The 21,204-nt window shown below is 37.7% G+C and overlaps 1 protein-coding gene across 3 annotated transcripts in view; it reads right to left on the bottom strand.

Moving 5' to 3' along the window:
• Nucleotides 1–5,248: 5,248 nt before the first annotated feature.
• Nucleotides 5,249–21,204, bottom strand: part of LOC135201554 (uncharacterized) — a 142,161-nt gene continuing 126,205 nt past the window's right edge. The window contains exons 11-14 of one of the 3 annotated variants that reach the window (XM_064230553.1): nt 18,659–18,791; nt 16,524–16,703; nt 8,569–8,726; nt 5,249–7,972 (exon numbers count right to left, since the gene is read on the bottom strand). In XM_064230553.1, coding sequence (XP_064086623.1) covers nt 7,658–7,972; nt 8,569–8,726; nt 16,524–16,703; nt 18,659–18,791 — 786 coding nt within the window. In that variant the 3' untranslated portion in view covers nt 5,249–7,657. The remainder of the gene's footprint in view (nt 7,973–8,568; nt 8,727–16,523; nt 16,704–18,658; nt 18,792–21,204) is intronic. The other 2 variants (XM_064230554.1, XM_064230555.1) reach the window with 2 other exon arrangements.

The raw sequence follows: 21,204 nt of genomic DNA, 5'->3' as shown, positions 1-21,204 counted from the left end.
AGAGAGAGAGAGAGAGAGAGAGAGAGAGAATCGGACAGTCACATCATGTTCTCTTTCCTTACAAGCATCTGGAATTACAGTTGCTAAGAAAGCCACCGAAGAAAAGCTGAATAAGTCAGAAAACACAACCGATTCGTCTTCAGACACAAGTCTAGGACTCCCTAAAGGACTGTGGGAGAAGCGACGAAGTAACGAAAGCATCTTTATTCCAAAAAGTACCGTTTGCTACTTTTTGCTGAATTACACTACTTTATCCAAAGCAGCAAAAGGCTGTTTTTTTTTTTACTTTCTATGACGAAAGAGGTATGGATATGACCTCTTCAAGCAGCATATTACCGACGAAGCACCTTAATACAGCATTCTAAATGTACCTCCAACGTTGTACTAGTTTATTATAACCTATACAAACCTGCCACGGTATTGTATTTTTCATTGGGACGCGAATATTGTATAATCAGCAACATTCAACAAATCAACTGATTGATTTCATGGCCAAAAGTTCATTAAATTGTCTAATAATAATAATAATAATAATAATAATAATAATAATAATAATAATATTGTAAAATTTTCTGATAAAACATTTATGAAAAAACATCCTTGCACTGTTATTGTAAAATTAACCTATACTTACATTGTATATGGATGTAAGTTTATAAAAAAAATTATTTAATATTCGTTACAAAACAACCAATTCCTAAAGCAAAGCGTGAGTGTAATTCACATTATTGCACACAAAACTTGTTAAAGAGAGTGTCTGTTTCTGTTACCGAGTTAACTGAAGTTTTTTCACATAGATAAAAATAGGCGAAAAAAAGGAGTAGTTTGAGGGATGAATAAAATATTAAGAAGGCGACACAGCATCTTTAACAAGCTTCGTTCATAAAAGGGTCTCCTTCCCAAATTGTCACACAAGTTATTGTTCCTTAACGACATAAATAATTTACAAAAACCTTATTGGTCAAACGTTTCAACACCCGAATAATGACTTCATTTACTGTGTTTCTTACAAACTCGCTCTTCTGCGTGAGAGAACTAAATCGGTTAGAAATCAGAACAGTTTCTTTCAAGATATAACAAGGTTTGATAACATGTGAAGAGAAAATTCATTTTATGCTTATCACTATAAAATCCGTTTTAAAATTTCTTAGCCAAATTACAGTACACGAAATACTGAAAACTATCTGTAGGTGTACTTTGGCTTCGTTATCATACAGCTGATAACTTCCAGTGGGTACCGTAAGACATGTCACTTGCTATATCACAGTAATGACGCACATCTGAGACAGAAGGCAAACCTTCTCTCTCTCTGCTAATCGTCAAAGGAATAAGCCATCAATTATTTTCAGGACTGGTTGTATTTGAACCACAGAAAGCGCGAATGCTCAGAACCTAAAAATAACACCTGTCTTCGCATTTTCCAGATTATATTGAGTCATTCTTTTTCTGAGATGAGAACCAAACCACGATCTTTATATTCACAGAGTTGAAAAAGCAATTGTGCTTCAAGGAATTTACTTACGTACGAGAAAGAGTCCTTCAAGAAGTCAGCAGTCTACAGAACATTGGGGCGTACGCATGAATGAGTGGATGGTGCGAGTGCAGTGGTACACACAGTCTTTATTTCGCAGACGCCTGCGAAATGGGTTCATCTCTACGAGGTCAACTGAAGTTAGCAATTACGGGATTTTTTTTATTTGTTTATCGTATCTAACATTGAACACTGAGCCACAGGGAACTTCCTGTACAGAAGGAAGGTTTTCGTTCCACAAATGATGTTATTCGGAATACTTAAGCTGCTGAATGTGGAACTCTGTGAGAAGCTCTGAACATGAAGGAAGGTTTATCCAGAATTTATAGACGATTAGACCTGGATTTCCATGAGAGGGCCATGGAACAAAGATACTCAGAATATACAGGCCGTTGGATGTGGAATTTTACGAGAGGCTCTGGAACACAATCACAATAATTCAGTACACATAAGCTGTCACATCTGTAATTCCATAGAGATTTAGTAATACATAGGATAATGGATGTGAAATTCCATAAGAGGCTCTGGAATAATGACGCAGTTATCCAGAATATTTGGGCTGTTGATGTGGAGTTTACAATGGAATTCTATGAGAGAGACTGTAACACAGACAGAATTATTTCAAATATACAATAGTACATTACGTTAACATTCCCAAAATGTAATTCAAACTCTCGACACATTTATACAAAATGTCCAGATAAAACTAGAATGACTATCCAATGGGAATCGGTTTGAACAACAAGAGTTTCAATACGGTTTGTACGAGTCCAGATTAATTCAGAGCACACTTGATACCTGTATGTACGTATTTGGAACCACTGTCCGTTTGTCATCAACGACTGAAAATTATCAGAAACAGTCGACTGGGAAACCTGAAACCTCTCCTTCTATATAGAATGATCCCTGGAGACTATGGCTGCATATTGACTGCACACAGAAGCTTTATATTTTTTTTTCTGTCATACATTCACTTAAATGCCTATTTATTATACCTACACGAAGGTCTACCATAGAATTCTACTGTGTTTCTTAGCACATTCACTCTATCAACCTACAACTAGGATAACCCCGAAGCCCTCTACTTTACAATTACATTTAGGTAATAGTTCTATGAAAGTACAATACAGCATTCATGCACACTTCAAATAAAAATGAGAACGAGAAGGTGAGCTTCTTCTGTTACTTGCAACCCCCCGAAATTGTAAAAGAAATTCCAACTATGTTATCATAAATATTCATATACATATGCACAACAACATTGCTTTGGCAATGGTCACAGATGTTCAGAAAAATACTATACTTTCGCCTAAAAGAGTTTCAGAAAATATATCCACGTCTTTTAACTTTCAACTTTTTAGTTTATCTCTTCCTTAAGATACAAAAACCCCCTCAGGCGTTATTGTGTTGTTTACGAGTCTGGAGATGCGCAAGTGTTTTGGAAGTGCGTTAGAAATGTAGTTTACAGCATTAGATTTCATTGACTTGTCGACATCATCTCTCGAAGTTAATATATCATATTGAAATATTCCAGGTAATTCATTTACAAAAAGCCAGATGTAACTTTGATTTTGAAATGTTGAATTAGGTCAGGTCGACCCCTCCTTTGCAAATCTGTACTTCAAGTTCTTATTTTACAATGCTCTTCCCGTGATGACTCTAATTAGTTACAGCAGGCAACAGAGTTGAAATTGGTCTGAGGAATTTGTTCTTGATAAACTCATTAGATCGTATCAGTTTAAAGACATAAAAATTAGTGCTGAAATACTCGTAAAATGAGGTACAGTTAATTTCAAGAGCTTGAAAGATTACTCAGACTTCTTCCTTGAAAGATAAAGTAATATTTTGCTTCCTTTAAATAAAGTACTAGGATTCACTGCCCTCCTGTGGCGTAATTATTACATTTTATTGTCTTTTAAACTACTGAGTAAAGCGAGATAAAATATTCCCCATTTAGTTATCGAACGTGGAAGAAAATAAGGGAGATCAGTTAGTAAATAAAAAGCATAACAATTTCAGTCGCGGGAATCAGATTTCAAAAACTTGACTATTATCATAAAGCCAACTCAATCTATCTGAGTAAACCAACTGCATCTTTCAATCTATAAATGCTGTACTTTCGTTTGAGGTCTGACTTGCCGCTATGGTTCCAGGCACTTATCTCGCAAAGTGTAATTTAGTGCTAGTTTGTTTGTTTGTTTTTCTACGTTGCATGGAACCAGTGATTATTCAGCAACGGGACCAACGGCTTTACGTGACTTCCGAACCAGAATTACACATCTCTGACTCTTCAATGGAATGTCCGAGAATCGAACTCGCGGCCACCGAGGTGGCAGGCCAAGACCAAACCGACCACGCCAATGAGGCGCTAATTTAGTGTTAGTGTAATTTAGTGACAAGTTTTCGTGCAGTTAGTCTCAGATTGGTTGAAAGGAGCTCTGGTACCACAGTCTGGATGTGAGCAAGCAAACTGAATGTTGATAGGAGGGGCAGACTGAACTCCCGTTGACTGTTCATTCATTTGTAAACGAGTGTATGTGCCTTATAAGTATACGTCTGAAGCGGTTCTTTTTTAGAAAGACAATTTCTTTGAAAATACTCTAAAATTGATTATTTCAATATTTTTTTTATTACAATTCATGAGCACACAGTTTATCTTGAGCTGGTAATGTTGTCGTCAGCACGTAGGCAATTTTGCCGTTTCAACGAACTCGGCTGAAGTTTGAGGAAGAGTCACGATTGTTCACAACCGTTGCGAAAATGTACGGATATCGTTTAATTCTCTCATGAACGCATTTTAATATAAAACATCCCAATATAATTAATCTCATTTTTCCTCATTATACAAAAGAATATATTTTTTTCGGTTAATTACAATCAGCAAAAAATTATCCACAACCGGACAAATTGACTCGTTTTGATAAGACAAAATACTTTCGTAAACTTCGAGTGCTTTTCATTTGTTGCAATACACGACGTTAGAAAAATAGCAACCTTTCTTTCCCCCATTAATTAACACTTCGGGTCATAAGTAAGAGAGTTCTGGTGGTTACCGGTACGATGGTGTTTGGTCCTGCGCATACACGGGAGAACTCTGCGATTGAGAAAGACGCTACGAATTCATACATGTCAACGCAGATCGGTAAAATTAAAGCATTTTCCTTATCTCTACAAGAGTTTTAAAGAAATGTCAGAAATCAGTAGACATGAATTATTCTTTGCACAGACTATTTCGAAACAGAACTAAATGATTTACTTTATTTCTGCAACTAAAAAGATCTGTTATCGTTCATCGCGCAACATTGTCCCATGGATGGGGCCCAAACAGCAAACACGATTTCTTTTCTTTTTGTTTTCAGTTTAAAAATATAACACCTTACGTTTACCCCTGATATACAAAACTACATCCTATATACAGAAGACTGTGTTTATGTGTGTGTATATGTATACATAGATAAACTTTTATATATTTATATAAGCTTCTAACATTATTATTATATAAAGTGAGCAACTATTGTGATACAAACATTTCTCTACTCTCTCAAAATATTTCTCCTAGTCTGCTTTTGCCTACGATAAATCAAGAAGCTTTTCATCAAAGTCATCCATCGTGGGTACAAATGTTTTCTGCTAAAAAGTTGTTTGATGAATATATATATATATATATATATATATATATATATATATATATATATATATATATATATATATATATAGATATATATATATATAATCATACTTTTGAAGATGGTCAGTATTCAGGGCAATGGAGGTCATTCGAGAAAACATCAAAGGGGACAAACAACTGCTTTTGCTATTTCATTGGTTTGTTTATTTTTTCTTTCGTTTTGTACTGGAATTCCTTCGTTTGCATTGCAAGTTAGAAATAATCTACATTATATAAAATTTACACTGATCAAAAGTGGAAAATCCGATCAAAGATGCCGAAGGTGACTTCGGCCTTTGCAAGATTTTCAATTGCAGTTTTTTTTTCTATGACGTTGCACCTTGTCAACTCTGAAGCTTTGGAGAATGGCGAGACAAAAAATAACAAACGTCTCTTAATGCAGTGATGAAAAAACCAACTAGTACAAGAAATTTTATTCACATTGTTTACTGATGGGAATTTTAAATTGCATACCAACCATATGAAGTAGAAGAGTCAACGATAATGACTCAAAAGTTCTGAAACGAATCCCGAATTCTGAGGACTGTGAAACAACACATCTCGTTTACATTTTCATTTCGTCAGTTATCATTAACGAAACTGATCGTCGTTTGTTTGTTTGTCTGAATGGTGTTTTTACGTTGCCTGGAACCGGTGGTTATTCAGCAACGGGACCAACGGCTGTACGTGACTTCCGAACCACGTCGAGAGTGAACTTCTATCACCAGAAATACACATCTCTAACACCTCATGGGAATGCCCGAGAATCGAACTCGCGGCTACCGAGGTGGCAAGCAAAGACCATACCGATCACGCCACTGAGGTGCTAACTGATCGTCATTTGTTCCTGGTGGTTTCCAAAACGAACCCCCGAAGCCCTGAATTTCAAGAAACTTTGTTGTACTGGTCTAAAATCCTATTCTGGTAGAAAAGAAGTCGAATTGTAAAAGAAAAGTCGTCTTGCACGAACTGCTTTACGCGTTGCTGCAATGTCTACAATAGCTAACTTGCTTAAATCAATTTGGTTGCTGCTACATACATGACTGTTATCATCAAGACTTGTTGCAACTGCAGTTGCAGCTTGTTCAATACAAAATCGTCATCACAGGTGCAATGCCACAGCTGGATGTTGCGAGACTAGACTGAAGAAAACATTCATCGGTATTTTCGCGTATGCTTATTGGTTTGAACGAATGTTGACAAGTCTACTCGAAGCATTTTACAATGTAAATCATACGTGCTTTTTTTGATACAAGTATGTAGCGGCCGGTAAACTCAGAAAATGATTTTTGTTCTACTTAACGGGATGAGACGTGAATTAACCGAAGTTGCCCAGAACAACCAGAGGGTAGAATATTGTTGTGCAGTAAGATTTTTACATTTACAGTACTTTCACAATAAAACAAAGTACTAACGGTCATAAAAACTTAGCCCTGGTAAATTTGGCATTGGAGATATACACACACTTTATTCCTTTATTATTCACAAAGTATTGTTGAGAACTACCTGTTCACGTGAAGCTATAAATCCCGGATGTGTCCCGTTGTGCGATGCAGATTTTAAGAGCCCTTTGGCGAAGTTCGCCAGAGCTTGATGCGAACTCCGCGTATCCATTTATATATATATAAAAAGACTTGGAGAAGTTTATACCCAGAAGGCCTACTAAAACAAGGGCCACCCAACAGTAAAGAGGAACGATTGAAGATGGGTCGTTTAATTCTGTGTTCTTTAACGCTGTTCAGGGCAAATCTGCGGTACAGTGACCAGAGGATTGATTTAAAAAATAATGAAGAAGATGAAGAAGAAGAAGAAGAAGTGCTTAAAACCTACAGTGCATTCACGAACACAATCCCGAACTCGATTGATCCCGGTTACTCAGTATCGTTGGTTTTGGGGATCCGGCAAGAAGAAGAATGCTTCTCTATCCCTTCCACCTAACCACGTGAGTGATTTCTGATGATCCAGAGACCCCGCGGAATCTCCAGATGATCACGGCTGTTACTCAAAATATATGTATGTAAGTATTTATATGCATTTATAAAGTCTTTAAAAATGAAAAATACAAGATTATAGGACTTCAAATTCTCACCATCGTGTCTTTTAAGAAATACGTATATGTAAAAAAAAAAAAAAGTTATAGCTTTGCACAAATCTTTGGCTTTTGGAGAAACCTTGAGAAGAGAGCGTGACTTTTTGTTGTTGTTTCCTTGTGGGTTTCCACCCTTCTGAGTTCGGAAGCCCAGTTGCGAATATTTTCTTCAGGTAGAAATCGTTCTTTCTCGAGATGCTTTCTGGTGTAGGATTCCTTGAGAAGGAATGCAGAGAAGATGCTCCCGATGAGTTTAGAAAAGATCTCACCGGTGGGGCTGAAGAGACGGTTTCTTGGGCCTACACATCCACATAGGCCTACAAGAAAAGGAAAAAAAACAGACGATGGAGATCCCTAGCGCCGGCGCTCCTTAACCTCCACAGCCACCACAGCCACCGCATCCTCCGCATCCGCCGCAGCCTCCGCAGCCGCCGCAACCCCCACATCCACCGCAGGACCCGCATCCGCCGCATCCATCTCCGGTGCAGGATCTCAGGAATGAGTTGTGGGGGGTGGAGTCGGCGTAGTAGCCGAGGGCGTGTAGGAGGCTCAGCTTCTCGACGGGGATCCTGTTGGTCTGCCCGATGACGGGGCGATCTGGGCGTGGCTGGCACAGCACGTGCAGCACGGCTGCGCTCAGGGCCAGCAGGATGTTCTCCACCAGAGAGGGGTTACCCATGCTCACCTGCAAGAGGAAGTATATGACTGAACACAACAGAAGCATCTGGTCTCCGTAATACAGACACAGCAGGTTTCTGATAAACTATAAACATGAATTATATTCAGGAATTTCAATGTGGCAGATGCAGTCTTGAATCCACATAAGGGGTCACGGAAAAATAACGAAAGAATATGTTTGGATACCTAACATTTATAGCAACGTGCCTTTGCATTTTGTCAATCAGTTATAAAACAGTTTGAAAGGATGTATTCTCATGAGGGCTCAAGCTTTCTTGAGGCTACAGAAAAGCAGAACCCAGTGATAAAACAAAAAAGGGATAGCTTAATGGCAGATAGGCTGGATTAAAGGTTGGACACCATAGTACACATCTTAAAAAGACAGCTAGTGAATATTAGGGAGCATTTGAGACGACAACCACAACAATAAGATGATTATTCTCCTATTGGAAAGAAACTCCTCGAGAGTCTTACATACACAGGGCACTGAAAAGTCTTAGGTTTTGACTGAGACGTAACAAAGCGGTTCAAGAAGGAGGGTTCTAACAAGGCCCATGAGCCAGAAGTCTGGTAGAGTATATTATCTGCTTTTAATGAACTCACCTCCAGAACACCGCGTTCCATGTCTATAGTGACGCCGCCCAAGCAGAATGTGTACTCTCGCCTCTCGTAGGGAAGAATCACCGACCGATACTGGTACTGACGAAGCTGGTGAATGTGCAGAAGCAGGTGGCCCGGAGATCCTGGTTTCCCTCTAACTTCTAACAGATCCAAGGAAAAAACACGAAAAAGAAAAGGACATTTATTAAAAGCTCTTGACATCACTGCATCAGCGCCAACAACTGCTTTCCTTGAGTCTGTGGATGAGGATGACTGGGAGAGGGACAAAGCTCGGGTCAAGTGAGGTGTCCAGGACTCGATTTAGTTCACTTGCAAGCATATCTTTATTCCTTATTATTCCTCGAAGTTCAACAAATACGAACACGTTCCTTTGGAAAGTTCATTTTCGTGGCTGTTTGTCAACTAGTTACTAAATATATTCTATTTGATTTTAGAATACCCCTAGGAAAAATCTGATAATCAATAAAGTTCAAGATCATCAATAAACTTAAATTACTTGAAATTACTTCTATCTTTCTTGCATTATTAATGAGTCCTGCAAAATCCCCAGTTCTTCCCGAGCTCACAAAGATGATGCGCCAGTAACATTCCGTGGTTTAAACCAATTAAAAAAAAAGCCTATACAGAATGCACCTTTTACCTTTCAATTATAATAATCAGATCATGGAAGTCTTTCTTTAATCTTAAATGATAAGATCACTTTAACATTTTATATTTATCAAGTTCCTCCTATCCATAGATACTGATTATGCAAGACTGTAATTTAGACAAAAGGAGATAACTTCTCCAACTCTTTGAAAAGGGTAGGATCTTCAGTTCAACTAAATTGAGCTAATTGAGTGTTTTAAGGCTTCTGAACTTATGAATTTAATTTAGGCTGCCATTCATAAACCCCAAGCAGAATGTTACGTGGCGTCAGATGTTGTTAAGATGTTCTGAAGAGACTAGCGTTAGAGGCCTAATATATAGATCAAATTCATCTTTCGGAAAATTACAGTTAAAATTTTCAGTTCTGGTCAGAGACAAAATTTTTTTTCCTTTCTTTTTTTTATTTTATTTTAGAGGTAATCAATTTGGTCGTATGAACATATATTAGGCTGTGATCTAGGCGAGGTTGTTGTTGTAGTTAATGATGCTTTTTTCGAAACGTGTCTGCTTGTGAGAAATAACGGAATAACGAAGAGGCCAAATGAAATGAAATGAAAAAAAAAGTCACAAAATAAAAGGCTTTCATAACCCCGGAAATAAAAGACACATACAACTAGGTAAAAAGTTATAAAAAATATGAAAAATGAGAACACCAAAACCACATGAAAATTAGAGTAACTGAACTGCTGTTTATATTTTCTGTGTAGTGTGATTTTTGTCATTGAGAACATGATGTTGTGGGATCATTATTGTTCTTATTTGACTCTCTGTAAAGTCAAGCAGCTTAATGAATTGTAATTCTTTGAGAATATGAAGGTAAAAGAGCATTTTCTCAGCTCATGAACTGTAGTAATCATGTAGGAGATTTACAATTTTGGAGGCTGAGTTACCCTTCTATATGCAAGTTGTACTATTATATATATACTATATATATATATATATATATATTATAGTATATATATAATATTATATATATATATATATATATAGAATATATTATATTTATAACCGTCCGGTATCCAATACGGAAGAATTATAAGGTCAGATGACATTTTATTCCATTTTATCTTGAATGACATTATTTCCCAATATGAGGCATTTAACTTATTGGTTTTGTCATATATAGATTTGTTCATGTCAATCTGATTATATATATATATATATATATATATATATATATATATATATATATATATATATATATATATATATATATATATATATATAATCAGATTGACATGAACAAATCTATATATGACAAAACCAATAAGTTAAATGCCTCATATTGGGAAATAATGTCATTCAAGATAAAATGGAATAAAATGTCATCTGACCTTATAATTCTTCCGTATTATACCGGACGGTAAGAAAACACATGAAATAAGAATTAAATCTGAATATACATATTAATATTTTGGGGTCTCCAGGTAATACGTAAATGTTTAAAAATCTAGGGATATAGGAAAAATTGAATCAACTTTGCTGAAATCCTGATCCTGGAGTTAATAAAGTACGGTAACGCTGAGGCAAGACTGAATTAAAAAAAATAAAATAAAGCGAGAACAGAAATAAGCAGTCTCCAAAAGTGCAAATAGTACACGATTACTAAACTGAGCCGACTGCTGACTCTTGAGAAAATTATCTGTACTTTATTTCATATATGCTTCAAATGAGTTTGAAACCTGATAATTTCGATGCCTCCTGCGTACAGAAGGAAAAAGTGTGTCATTAACTCAGGTGTTTTCTGCATATCGTGTTGAATACATACAGAGAAAATGTGTGGGTGTGTGTGATACAAAAAAAAAGTGTTGCAGCTAAGAAAAAAGCAAATAATCTACGGAAAAATAATGCTTATCACTATTTGGAGAAAAAACTACCGAAAACAATGTTTTTGAGAAAAAAAAAGACATGTGATGAGTATTTTTTATGAGCTTACGCCTTAATAATATGGATAAACACTATAATCTACGGAAGCTTCAGCCAATTATTTGTATGAGCTGGTGTTTAAAAGTTTTTTTTTTTTATTTATCTATGTGACTCTGCAGTTAATCCAATATTTTTGAGTGAAAATCACCACTGAACATAAACTTCAACATCCAATTCATGACCAAAGATTTTCTTGTCAAATGAACATTTATATTAAAGACATTTTGCAGACATGATATTTTCTTTATCTAATTAATTCTTCTTTGTTCTATCTGCTGACTGAAATAACTATCGTTATCGTGGCTACACACGTGAAGGAAATGTGAAATTAAGACATTTAATATTGACATACAGAATCCAGGGTAAAACACACACGCGCAGAGAGAGAGAGAGAGAGAGAGAGAGAGAGAGAGAGAGAGAGAGAGAGAGAGAGAGAGAGAGAGAGAGAGATTGTTTTACCTCGGATAATAAAACAAGAGAACAGAGAAACGAATTGCTCAGAAAAATAGTATTTTGACTATACCAAGTAACTTAAAACTTAACCAATTTAGCTTTCAAATCATCCCTCGAATTAGAGAAATATGGGATTAACTGCACGCCACATACTAAGAAGTATATCACCTGTTCAATTTTGTCAAATTATCTGCTAGTGTTAAGTTGTCTTCCTGGTTGGATTTCACCAGTATTTGAGTGTCCGTGTGAGAGAGAATCCTATTTAGCTTATGAGAAAAGAAAACACTTCAACTATGTCTTTAACTTAAGCTGTTCTATTTTATAGCAATTTAAAGCTTAACTTAACTATGTATAGGTATGGCTCAAGGGGTTTAATCAGTGTTTTGAAATGCAATTCTGTATAATGCAAATTTTGTCGTCATTATTTCCGAGCGCTTCATTTTATAAAAAAACACCGTAAACTTTGATAAAGCGAGAATGAATATCTTTACAAGAACTGAAGGTAGTACTTGTTTTCGACGGCAATGGTATAGTTTACCCAGCTGATGAAGACTTAGCCACTGTTAAATATGAAATTATGCATTATAAATTACACAAGAGCAGAAAAAGAACTGCTTCCACACTGCTTCCAAACTCCTTGAGCCACGGCCAAATATAATCGTCTTAAAATTAAAATGGAAAAAGTAACTCTTGTGAACAACCTGCCACACCACAGCGTTAGACACAGACCACAATATCCAATCTTTTAATTCTACCATCTACTCTAGCGGGTGGAAAAGCCAAGCTCTCTTCTAAACATTGCTAGGGACACTTGTCTTCTTCTTCTACCCTTCTTCCACCCTACAGCAGCTGCTTCAAAGCTAAGTTTCTACGGTTGCAAACTCGACATGCCTGTGTGAATGTGTGAGAAGCCGCTGGTTGCTTTTTTTTTTTGATGCCAGTCAATTGGTTTACAACAAGACTTGAACGACCACACACAATCTTCCGCTTCTTTCGATAAAGCGAAAGATCTGTTTTGAAATTTCTCTGTGGGTCTTTAAAGGACAAAAATACTGACTCGGGTCTCGTATTCCACATCCCTCGCAGATGAGAAATGGGTGAGACGACATGGAAAATAATTTAGAATTTAGGAAATGTTCAATTATATTGCAAAGAACCAACGGCAAAAAGGTCTTTTTGGGTAGAAGTGATACGTCACAGGCCAGCAAACACACATGAGCAGGTGCTGGAAGGTACTAAAGGATCATTGTTTATATAGGAACTCCACTAGTTGTTCTCTATTACATGTCAAGCACAATAAAAACAGTCATGCCTACTTTTACGCAGAGAACTTCTAGGGTTGTACAAGGACAAATCAATACTAATCGACGTTTGCACTTAACGTCGAGTTTCTGCGTTAGTAAACAAGAAACTCGACCAAAATATGGTTGGTGGCTTAGACTTATCCTGCTTTAATCAATTTTGCAGATAGTGCTACTTGCTCTCAGCAAATCTTCTACACATTCTATAAAGAACAGGTCCGGAAGCTTTTTGGAAGAGAATTGTTGCCAAAAGAAAGGGAATGTCAACAAATAAGAACAACATTTCCATCGTGTCATCATCATTTAGGAGACAAATAGCAATAAATCTTAAAACTACGTTGTTCATAGCTCTATCAATTGGTGTTTGACAACAACCTAACCAAATGTATTTCCAGACACTAGAAATGATAAAATGTCTTTCTCAAAAGACTGAATAGTCTGATAGTCTTCCCAGGGTGATGATTGCAGCTCGGTCTCATAAAATCACACCAATGAACTCTCGGTTGACCAGCCTTGATAAAAATACTTAATTCTTGAAACAAATCTTTAGCAGCCTGGTGTCAACGGCACTGGGTCACAAAAAAAAAAAATCAAAATGGCTGAATGACTAAAAGAGGAAGCTATACAATAATAAAGGAAAGGGAAGGAGCAAAACAGAAGCTGTTAAAAGATATTGCCACTGGAAAAAATGTGAAGGTATGGGTATCAGTATATATGCAAAATTGGCATCAGCTGCTGTATTTTTTTCTGTAATTATTAGCATATAACTTGACTCGATAGCGTTAGAAATCAATGAACTTACTGTCATGTGTAAGGTTTAGCTAAATAAGTTTCACCTTAAATTCGGCACAGAAAAGGTGGATGGGGTTGGGGTGGGGTGGGGGGGTAAGGGGATGTGTATCTAACGCACAAGACGAAATGGATTAAGGTTAAAAAGAGGCACACTTCAGTATCATACCACACACACACACTATATATATATATATATATATATATATATATATATATATATATATATATATATATATATATATATATATACTGTACAGCTTCTCTAACACTGACACTAATATAAACCATATTAGAGGTTTGGTTAAGTCCTTATAGAAGAGGCAGGAAGTACTGTTCAAATTACACACACACACACTCCTGAATATCCACAAACCTTAGCAAGCAGTATTTCTCCCAGATCTGAGCAAAAAAATTTTTTAGGTTATGTGATGAATATCCCCCTAATTATCACTATCAGATTAGCACGCAGTAGCACTACTATATCACAGCGTCTTTCTTGTAGATGCTACTGGTTTTAGGAACAGTTTGCAATGTCTAATTAATAAATTCAAGATTATCTTGCCATGACCAAAAGCTACATGGAACCAAAACCCACAAAGCGACAGATTCTTGGCAAGAAATAAAGAATGTTTTACAACTCAGAGAACAGGGAAGGGTACAGAAAATTCCAAAGCTTGGTCATAGACGTAAAGAATCAGAAAACAAACTTTCTGGCAAGTTTTATCTGAAATGCTAAGCTGGTATAATCTTATCGATCCTTGTCTCCTGTGCGGTGCTACAACACACGCATGTCTTGTCAATGTTTTTCAACAATGAAGAACAAATGAGAAATGTAAGCTCATTTGTGTTATTTTTTCAATTCTCAGCTTTTGTGACAACCCAGGAAATGTGTGTGCATGAAGAGATAGGAAGAAGAAACTGGAAAATTTGCGTGCATGAAGACACACCAGCAAAAAAAAAAAGAAAAAAAAAAAAGCATAAAGAAGGCAAGAATTATCTTTAACCCCCTTACACACTCACTCTCATGTCACCACATTCCAGTGGCGTAAAAATGCGAACCACACCATTTCAAGCACTTGATTTGCAATAAGTAAAGGGCGAAGAAGATGAGTGCTAAGATACGGCAAAGTAAAAGGGCAGAAGAATAGAAAAAAAATCTACGAAATCCTTTCAGGCATATTCAAATATAATAACATTTGATAAAGACGGGCATATGATAATTATAAACCCTTTGTTATTGTAACAATATTCAAGCTTAACAACAAAGACCAAGAGAGAGAGAGAGAGAGAGAGAGAGAGAGAGAGAGAGAGAGAGAGAGAGAGAGAGAGAGAGAGAGAGAGAGAGTTATTCAAACATTTCCCAAACGAAAACCAGGCTTGATGAACAGCTGATTTCAGCATCAGTGACCCAAGCAGTGTAACGCCAGACTACTCTCAATCAATCAATCAATCCATGAAGCGCTGACCGGCCCTCTTGGGACGACTATCAGTTAGGAATGGACTGGCAGTTGTCAAGCCTTGCTAACACTAGAGATTCAGTTCCTGATCGAAGTTGCTCTCGTGTCTTCAAACACTCTTGCTAATTCTCACTTTCGTTGAAAAGTATTATGATTTCGTGAATCAAGGCTGCTACGAAACCCTGCCCCTAAGGGAAGTCAATTTATTCAGTTGGCTTCTTGTCTTTTTCACAGAATCTTTGATTACTTTTTTTTGTTGCTTATCTCCGATTGCAAGGAATTTGGTCGAGTGAATCATGAAAGCTGAAAAACTTTGCCCAAAATGTGTAGAGGGATTGCAAGATAAAATTCCCAAGCCAGTCTTGTTTTGGAAGATATGTCCATTGCATAAACAAAACGAGTTTGTCGTCGTGAATCACCATTCAAGGAATATAATAAAATAGAAAAAATATACATTATTTCTGCATTTTCCGAAAACTTGTGTAATCTGAAGCCGGGATATATATAACTAATAATCGACTTTAACTAGGAAATATGTAATAATTTCTATGTACTCAGTTTGGAAATATGACTAAAATAATAAGGCTGTTGAGACCCTTAAGTTAAATGCTGGAAATACTATCTGCAGAAGGTGATACGACAAGCAGATGTTAATAAGTTTTCTAGATGAAAGCATAGAGAGAGAGAGAGAGAGAGAGAGAGAGAGAGAGAGAGAGAGAGAGAGAGAGAGAGAGAGAGAGAGGTTGGTTTCAAAGGATACAGGCCCATCCATCATAAACATGGTCCTTGTTATTGCCAGCATTATTGGTTTTCAGGCAAAGAAGCTGCGGCATGTTCACCCTCTGTGGTGCTTTTATTAATAATCAAGAGCAGGTTTCTGCAACCGCTTGATTCGATGCTTAGCAAGGCTTGACAGTACACTTGCGGTCAACTCCAGCTTGGCAGATTTATTTTGTGTTCAATCTTGATGTACTGAAGGCAGAGAAAGTCTTCTAACCTATCATTTACCTACAGGTGGAAGTCGCAGATTGAATGAATATGGCACTGGGGGATGCTTCTGAAATACGCTCAGAAAATGACAGTTAACACCAGCAAGACCTACTGTTTTCAGTGTAATATACAAAGATGACTTTAACTGGACAAAACTCTGGCTAAAGGGAGAATGGCCATTTTCTGTGGGAGTATACTGGAGGGGAAATGCGACAGAATGTGATTGTTTTCCTTCTGTCTCTCCTGAGACGAAGAAAGGCGCCAAAACTGGACGGTGAAGCCAAACTGGAATTGACCGTAGATTTGTGTCATCACGCACCAGGCCGGGATGCAGGTTCTACTGGGATACTAGACTGGTCGGCGCGGCTACCTCCTCCTCCTACTCCACCTCCAGCACCACCAACTCCTCCTGCTACTCCTACTACGCCTGCAGAGGTGTCGGTGTTCACTAGAGTAGCCTCCGAACCGTTCATGTCCCGCTGCGAAGAGGAGCTCCCATTCAGCCGCAAAGAATCCGCGTTCAGCTGACTGCGAGATCCTGATGACGTCACTGGTGCCACAGGAAGAAGATTGGGGAGGTGATATAGAAAATGGGGCCCTAGCCCTCAGAGGGGATACTTTAGCCAGTGGAAAACTACTGTAATAGATGACTGATTACCTTGGGGGACACACATTACAGGAAAATACCTGGGTCTGACCTAATCATTAGAATGAAGAACAGTGAAGATTATTGACAATTATCTAGGGCTGACATTAATGACACTAGGGCATATCCTACTTTTCAAGACGTGTACGGACTTAGTGAACACGGGACTCATTGTTTATTTGGGTGCGATAACTTCCAGTAATATCGAATAAGTGAAATTCATCTTTCAGAGACCCTGGCAATCACACGAACGAAGAAAATCAGTGAGCGAGTAGATAGTGCAATAGTACAGCCATCCCGATAGAACCAAATGCAGTGCTTAGAAGGTACAAGCTGTGACTTAGCGATGCTTGTGTTAATACATGAAATGACTGTTAAGCATTGTTGCTGTACGGTGAAGAAATGCTAACACAGGTTATTCTCTGTTGATAAAAGGCCACTGGTGCACAACGTGAAACAAATAGAGCAGACAGTCTAGTGCAGAGTCCGGTAACTTGAATTGTTAATCTAATCTCGCTTGTTTGTCTTTCCAGTCTTCGTGCGATTATGTAATTTAAAAAATCTATTTTTCGTTTCCAAATACTTAATTCCTCAAACGCAGCGGAGACTTAATAAAAACTGGGAGAGAAATTCTGCACAATAATTACACCCAGACATGATCTGGGAATGTGAGCAGAAACTGCATTTTAATACAAAAATCTTTATATATCAGATCAGTCGAAGACCGTTATTATGGCAACGTCTGCTTAAACTTAAGCAAAAAAAATAAGTTAAGCAATCAAAGGACCCTACGGGAATCTTAGGACGTCTTCCTTCTGTCACCCATACCGACGTGGACACCAGCATACTGGAGCTAATCAAGTCATACTAAGTGTGATAAAACCTCCACCGAGAGGTTAATTGTCGTCTGACAATCCGCAGGATTATTCGAATCGAACTGTGGACATTATGACTGACGGTTGCTTGCAGTCTCGTGCATCTGAGAAGAGAACGCATGGGTATTGATGGGCATTCCTTAAAGCGTAACTGTGATATCTAAGCATGAATCTATCGATTGCGTTGGTGCGTCTATCAACAAGCATTTCAAAGTCCATAAGACGACTTACCATACAGATTTCTAGGGTCTGCGCCAAAAAATGAGAAAGAGTAGTACATTAATCCTCCGCCATTTCTAAGAGATATCGGCTTCTGGTGCTTAACGGACTGATAAATGACTACAAACTGCTTCCAAGTCCCTATAAATATGAATTTTAATCTAAACGTCAAAAATCATCACTTTACATTTTAAACCTGGACTGTCGTAAAGTGTCTTCCTTGGTAAAGAGTCAAATCCCCTTTTCAAGACTTACGGTTTTTCGTTTGGGGTCTTCTAAAGATATTTACAAACTCAAAACATATTTCTATTGACTGCAGACCTCCTTGGGAACTCTCCCCATGGAATTAATTCTAAGAGGCCTGCTCTACTGATGGCTCTCTTTTCTAAAAGGCTAATATCCAGCGACTTTATTTAAAAGAGTACTAAAAGGTTTATCACTGACTAATTATAACGCTAAAAGGAAATTACTTCTGACTCTCTTTATATGCAAGGCTAAAAATACCATTACTGATAAATCCTCGTAAATAAGGCTAAAAGGTTAATACATATGACTTCATATACATATAAATATATATACATATAAAACACTAAGTTACAGATATAAGACTCTATATGTTTTACGGAAAGGTTAATACATTAACTCATGACTAAAAGGCTAGAAAATGGTGAATTCTTGAACGATGCTAAAAGGTTAACAATAATAATAATAATAATAGTACTTCATATGAGCTGAAAACTGAGGCAGAAGTTGTTCATTACTTACCTGAAGGAATACCATTATACAGACCGGCCCATTCGGCTGTGACCAGCGCCCAATCCCCGTCATGAGTTTTGATCACCATGGCTCTTTCCCCTCGGCGGGGATTCAGGGATATAGTGCGGAAGTTGTGTCCTCCCTGAGGAAGAGTCAAAGAATGAGAGAGCACTGGTGTAGGAGGAGTCAAAGGATGTAAATGCAACAGTGGGAGGAGTCAAAGAGTGGAAGAGTACAGGAATCGAAGAATGTAAAAACAAGAGTGGGAGGAGTTAAAGAATGTAAGAGTCCAGGAGTGGGAGGAGTAAAAAATATGAAAGAGTACAGAAGTGGAAGGAGCCAAAGAATGTAAGAGTGCAGGAGTGGAAAGAGCTAAAGAATGTAAGAGTACGGGCGTAGCAGGAGTCAAAGAATGTAAGAGTGCAGGAGTAGAAAGAGCAAAGAATGTAAGAGTACGGGAGTAGCAGGAGTCAAAGAATGTAAGAGTGCAGGAGTAGAAAGAGCAAAAATGTAAGAGTACGGGAGTAGCAGGAGTCAAAGAATGTAAGAGTGCAGGAGTGGAAGGAGCCAAAGAAAGTAAGTGCTTGGGCGGGTTTAGATGAGTAAGAGTGAAAGAATGGTGAGTTAAAGGATGTTGGGGGTTAGATGCCTAAAAGCATTTGAACAAGAATGGAAGGGTAGAAAAAAAATGCGAGAAAGAATAAGTGAGCTGGAGGAGAAGACTAAGAGTGAGCAGGAGGAGCGAACAAATAAAAATAGTAAAAGAAGCAGAGGGAAATATGGAAGAATAGGCGGAAAAAAGTAAAATAAAGAGAAAGGTGCGAAAAATATAACAGAAAAAAGTGGAATGGAGAGAGAGAGAGAGAGAGAGAGAGAGAGAGAGAGAGAGAAGAATAATAACAGAAGGATAAGGAAATAGAGAGGGGTAACAATGAAAAAAAAAAAGAAAAAAATAAACAGGCATGAAAATTGTGAAAAAGTGGAATGGTAAGAGAGAGACAAAGTGGGTAAAATAAAAGAAGAATGCAATGTTTGAAATTTGTCACCTACAAAAATAACACATCATCCAACCTCACTATCATTCTCAATCAGCGCTACTTGACGTTAGACGCTAAGGACCTGCGTTTTTTCGACGCACGCCTAATAACCATGACGTAATTAGGACACCTGGTGAGGATTGGCGATTGTTGCAATTCGTCCGTTACGTAAAACATAAGAGCGAGATCAAATTGAGTGTCTGCGATCGTTTTTTTCCCCTGGATTCATTCGCTCTGCATCATTCTTCAGCGAATATGACGAGGCGATAAATATGAAGGGGGATGGAGGCTATTTTGCGAGCTGCGGTGAGTTATAGAAGATGAGAGAGAGAGAGAGAGAGAGAGAGAGAGAGAGAGAGAGAGAGAGAGAGAGAGAGAGCAATAAATATTGTTAAGGGGATGGGGGTCATTTTGCGTGCACTGCCACGTTACAAAAGATGCGGCTGTATGAGAGAGAGAGAGAGAGAGAGAGAGAGAGAGAGAGAGAGAGAGAGAGAGAGAGAGAGAGATTTTGTTACTTCTAGAGAAAAGTAGAAACGTACCGAGATTTTTGTGCCCTCCATGGGTATCTTTTGGTTAAGATTCGTTTCAATACCTCTAACTACCTACCTATCTGTCATGTGAGCAAGAACTGAGATCTGTTGACTTTTCTTTCGTATGCAGATTTTTTTTTTTGGGGGGGGGAGGGGGCGGCTAAGGCGTCTACAAGTTTCCTATCGTGTTCACAAATCGAGGTCTTTGGATTCTCTGCTAAAGGTAAGTTACATGTTTAAACACAAAATCATGTGTAGAAACGAACAAATTGGAGCGCTTTAAAAACTTGCGTGTGTGTGCGTTTTTTTGGTTAGTTACCTGTTCTAAAGCCTGCCATGCATACAGAAAAGTCGAGATCAATCAACACTTTTCTCACTTATAAAATTGCCCTCCCCCACTCTACCATTTTTTTTTTTACTTGCAGATTTTTACACCCCAACTAATTAATTATCTTACAGGCAGTTGCATATGAGACAAACAGGAACACTGTAGCTTGTAGATTTTTTCCAAGTTATTACTTTTGCTAAGAACGAGCGTTTTAAAGTCTTCCCTTCCATGAGAGCACGAATCAAGATCTTGAGCACTTTTTTCTGTCGCATGTAGAATTCCCATTCATCCCCCCACCACTTATAAAAAAAAAAGAAGAAAAAAACACACACACACACCCAAGCAAACACATTTTCATTTATCAAGTCAGGCTGAATGTAATTATCAGACAAAAATACATACTATCCTTGAACGTGTTCTACCACGTACTACAGAATTTGCTTTTGGCGAGAAGCAGATACGCACTCAAACGCCTTTCGGCAAACGGTGATCATCGGCGCTCTTAAAATATGCAGATTCGCCGATATCATCAATTCTCTCGCTTATGTTGTGGGATTTATCAGTTCCGACGGCGAATGATTTACCATTCATTCACTGGCACTGCCAGAACCACATTTTAATCCCGAGTAATCCAGTATAATCTACAATAATCCCTTA

This window comes from Macrobrachium nipponense, chromosome 28 (assembly GCF_015104395.2).
Source record: "Macrobrachium nipponense isolate FS-2020 chromosome 28, ASM1510439v2, whole genome shotgun sequence".
Lineage (NCBI taxonomy): Eukaryota > Metazoa > Arthropoda > Malacostraca > Decapoda > Palaemonidae > Macrobrachium > Macrobrachium nipponense.
Note: the sequence above shows the minus strand (reverse complement) of the source record. Positions and strands in the feature narration are given on the sequence as shown.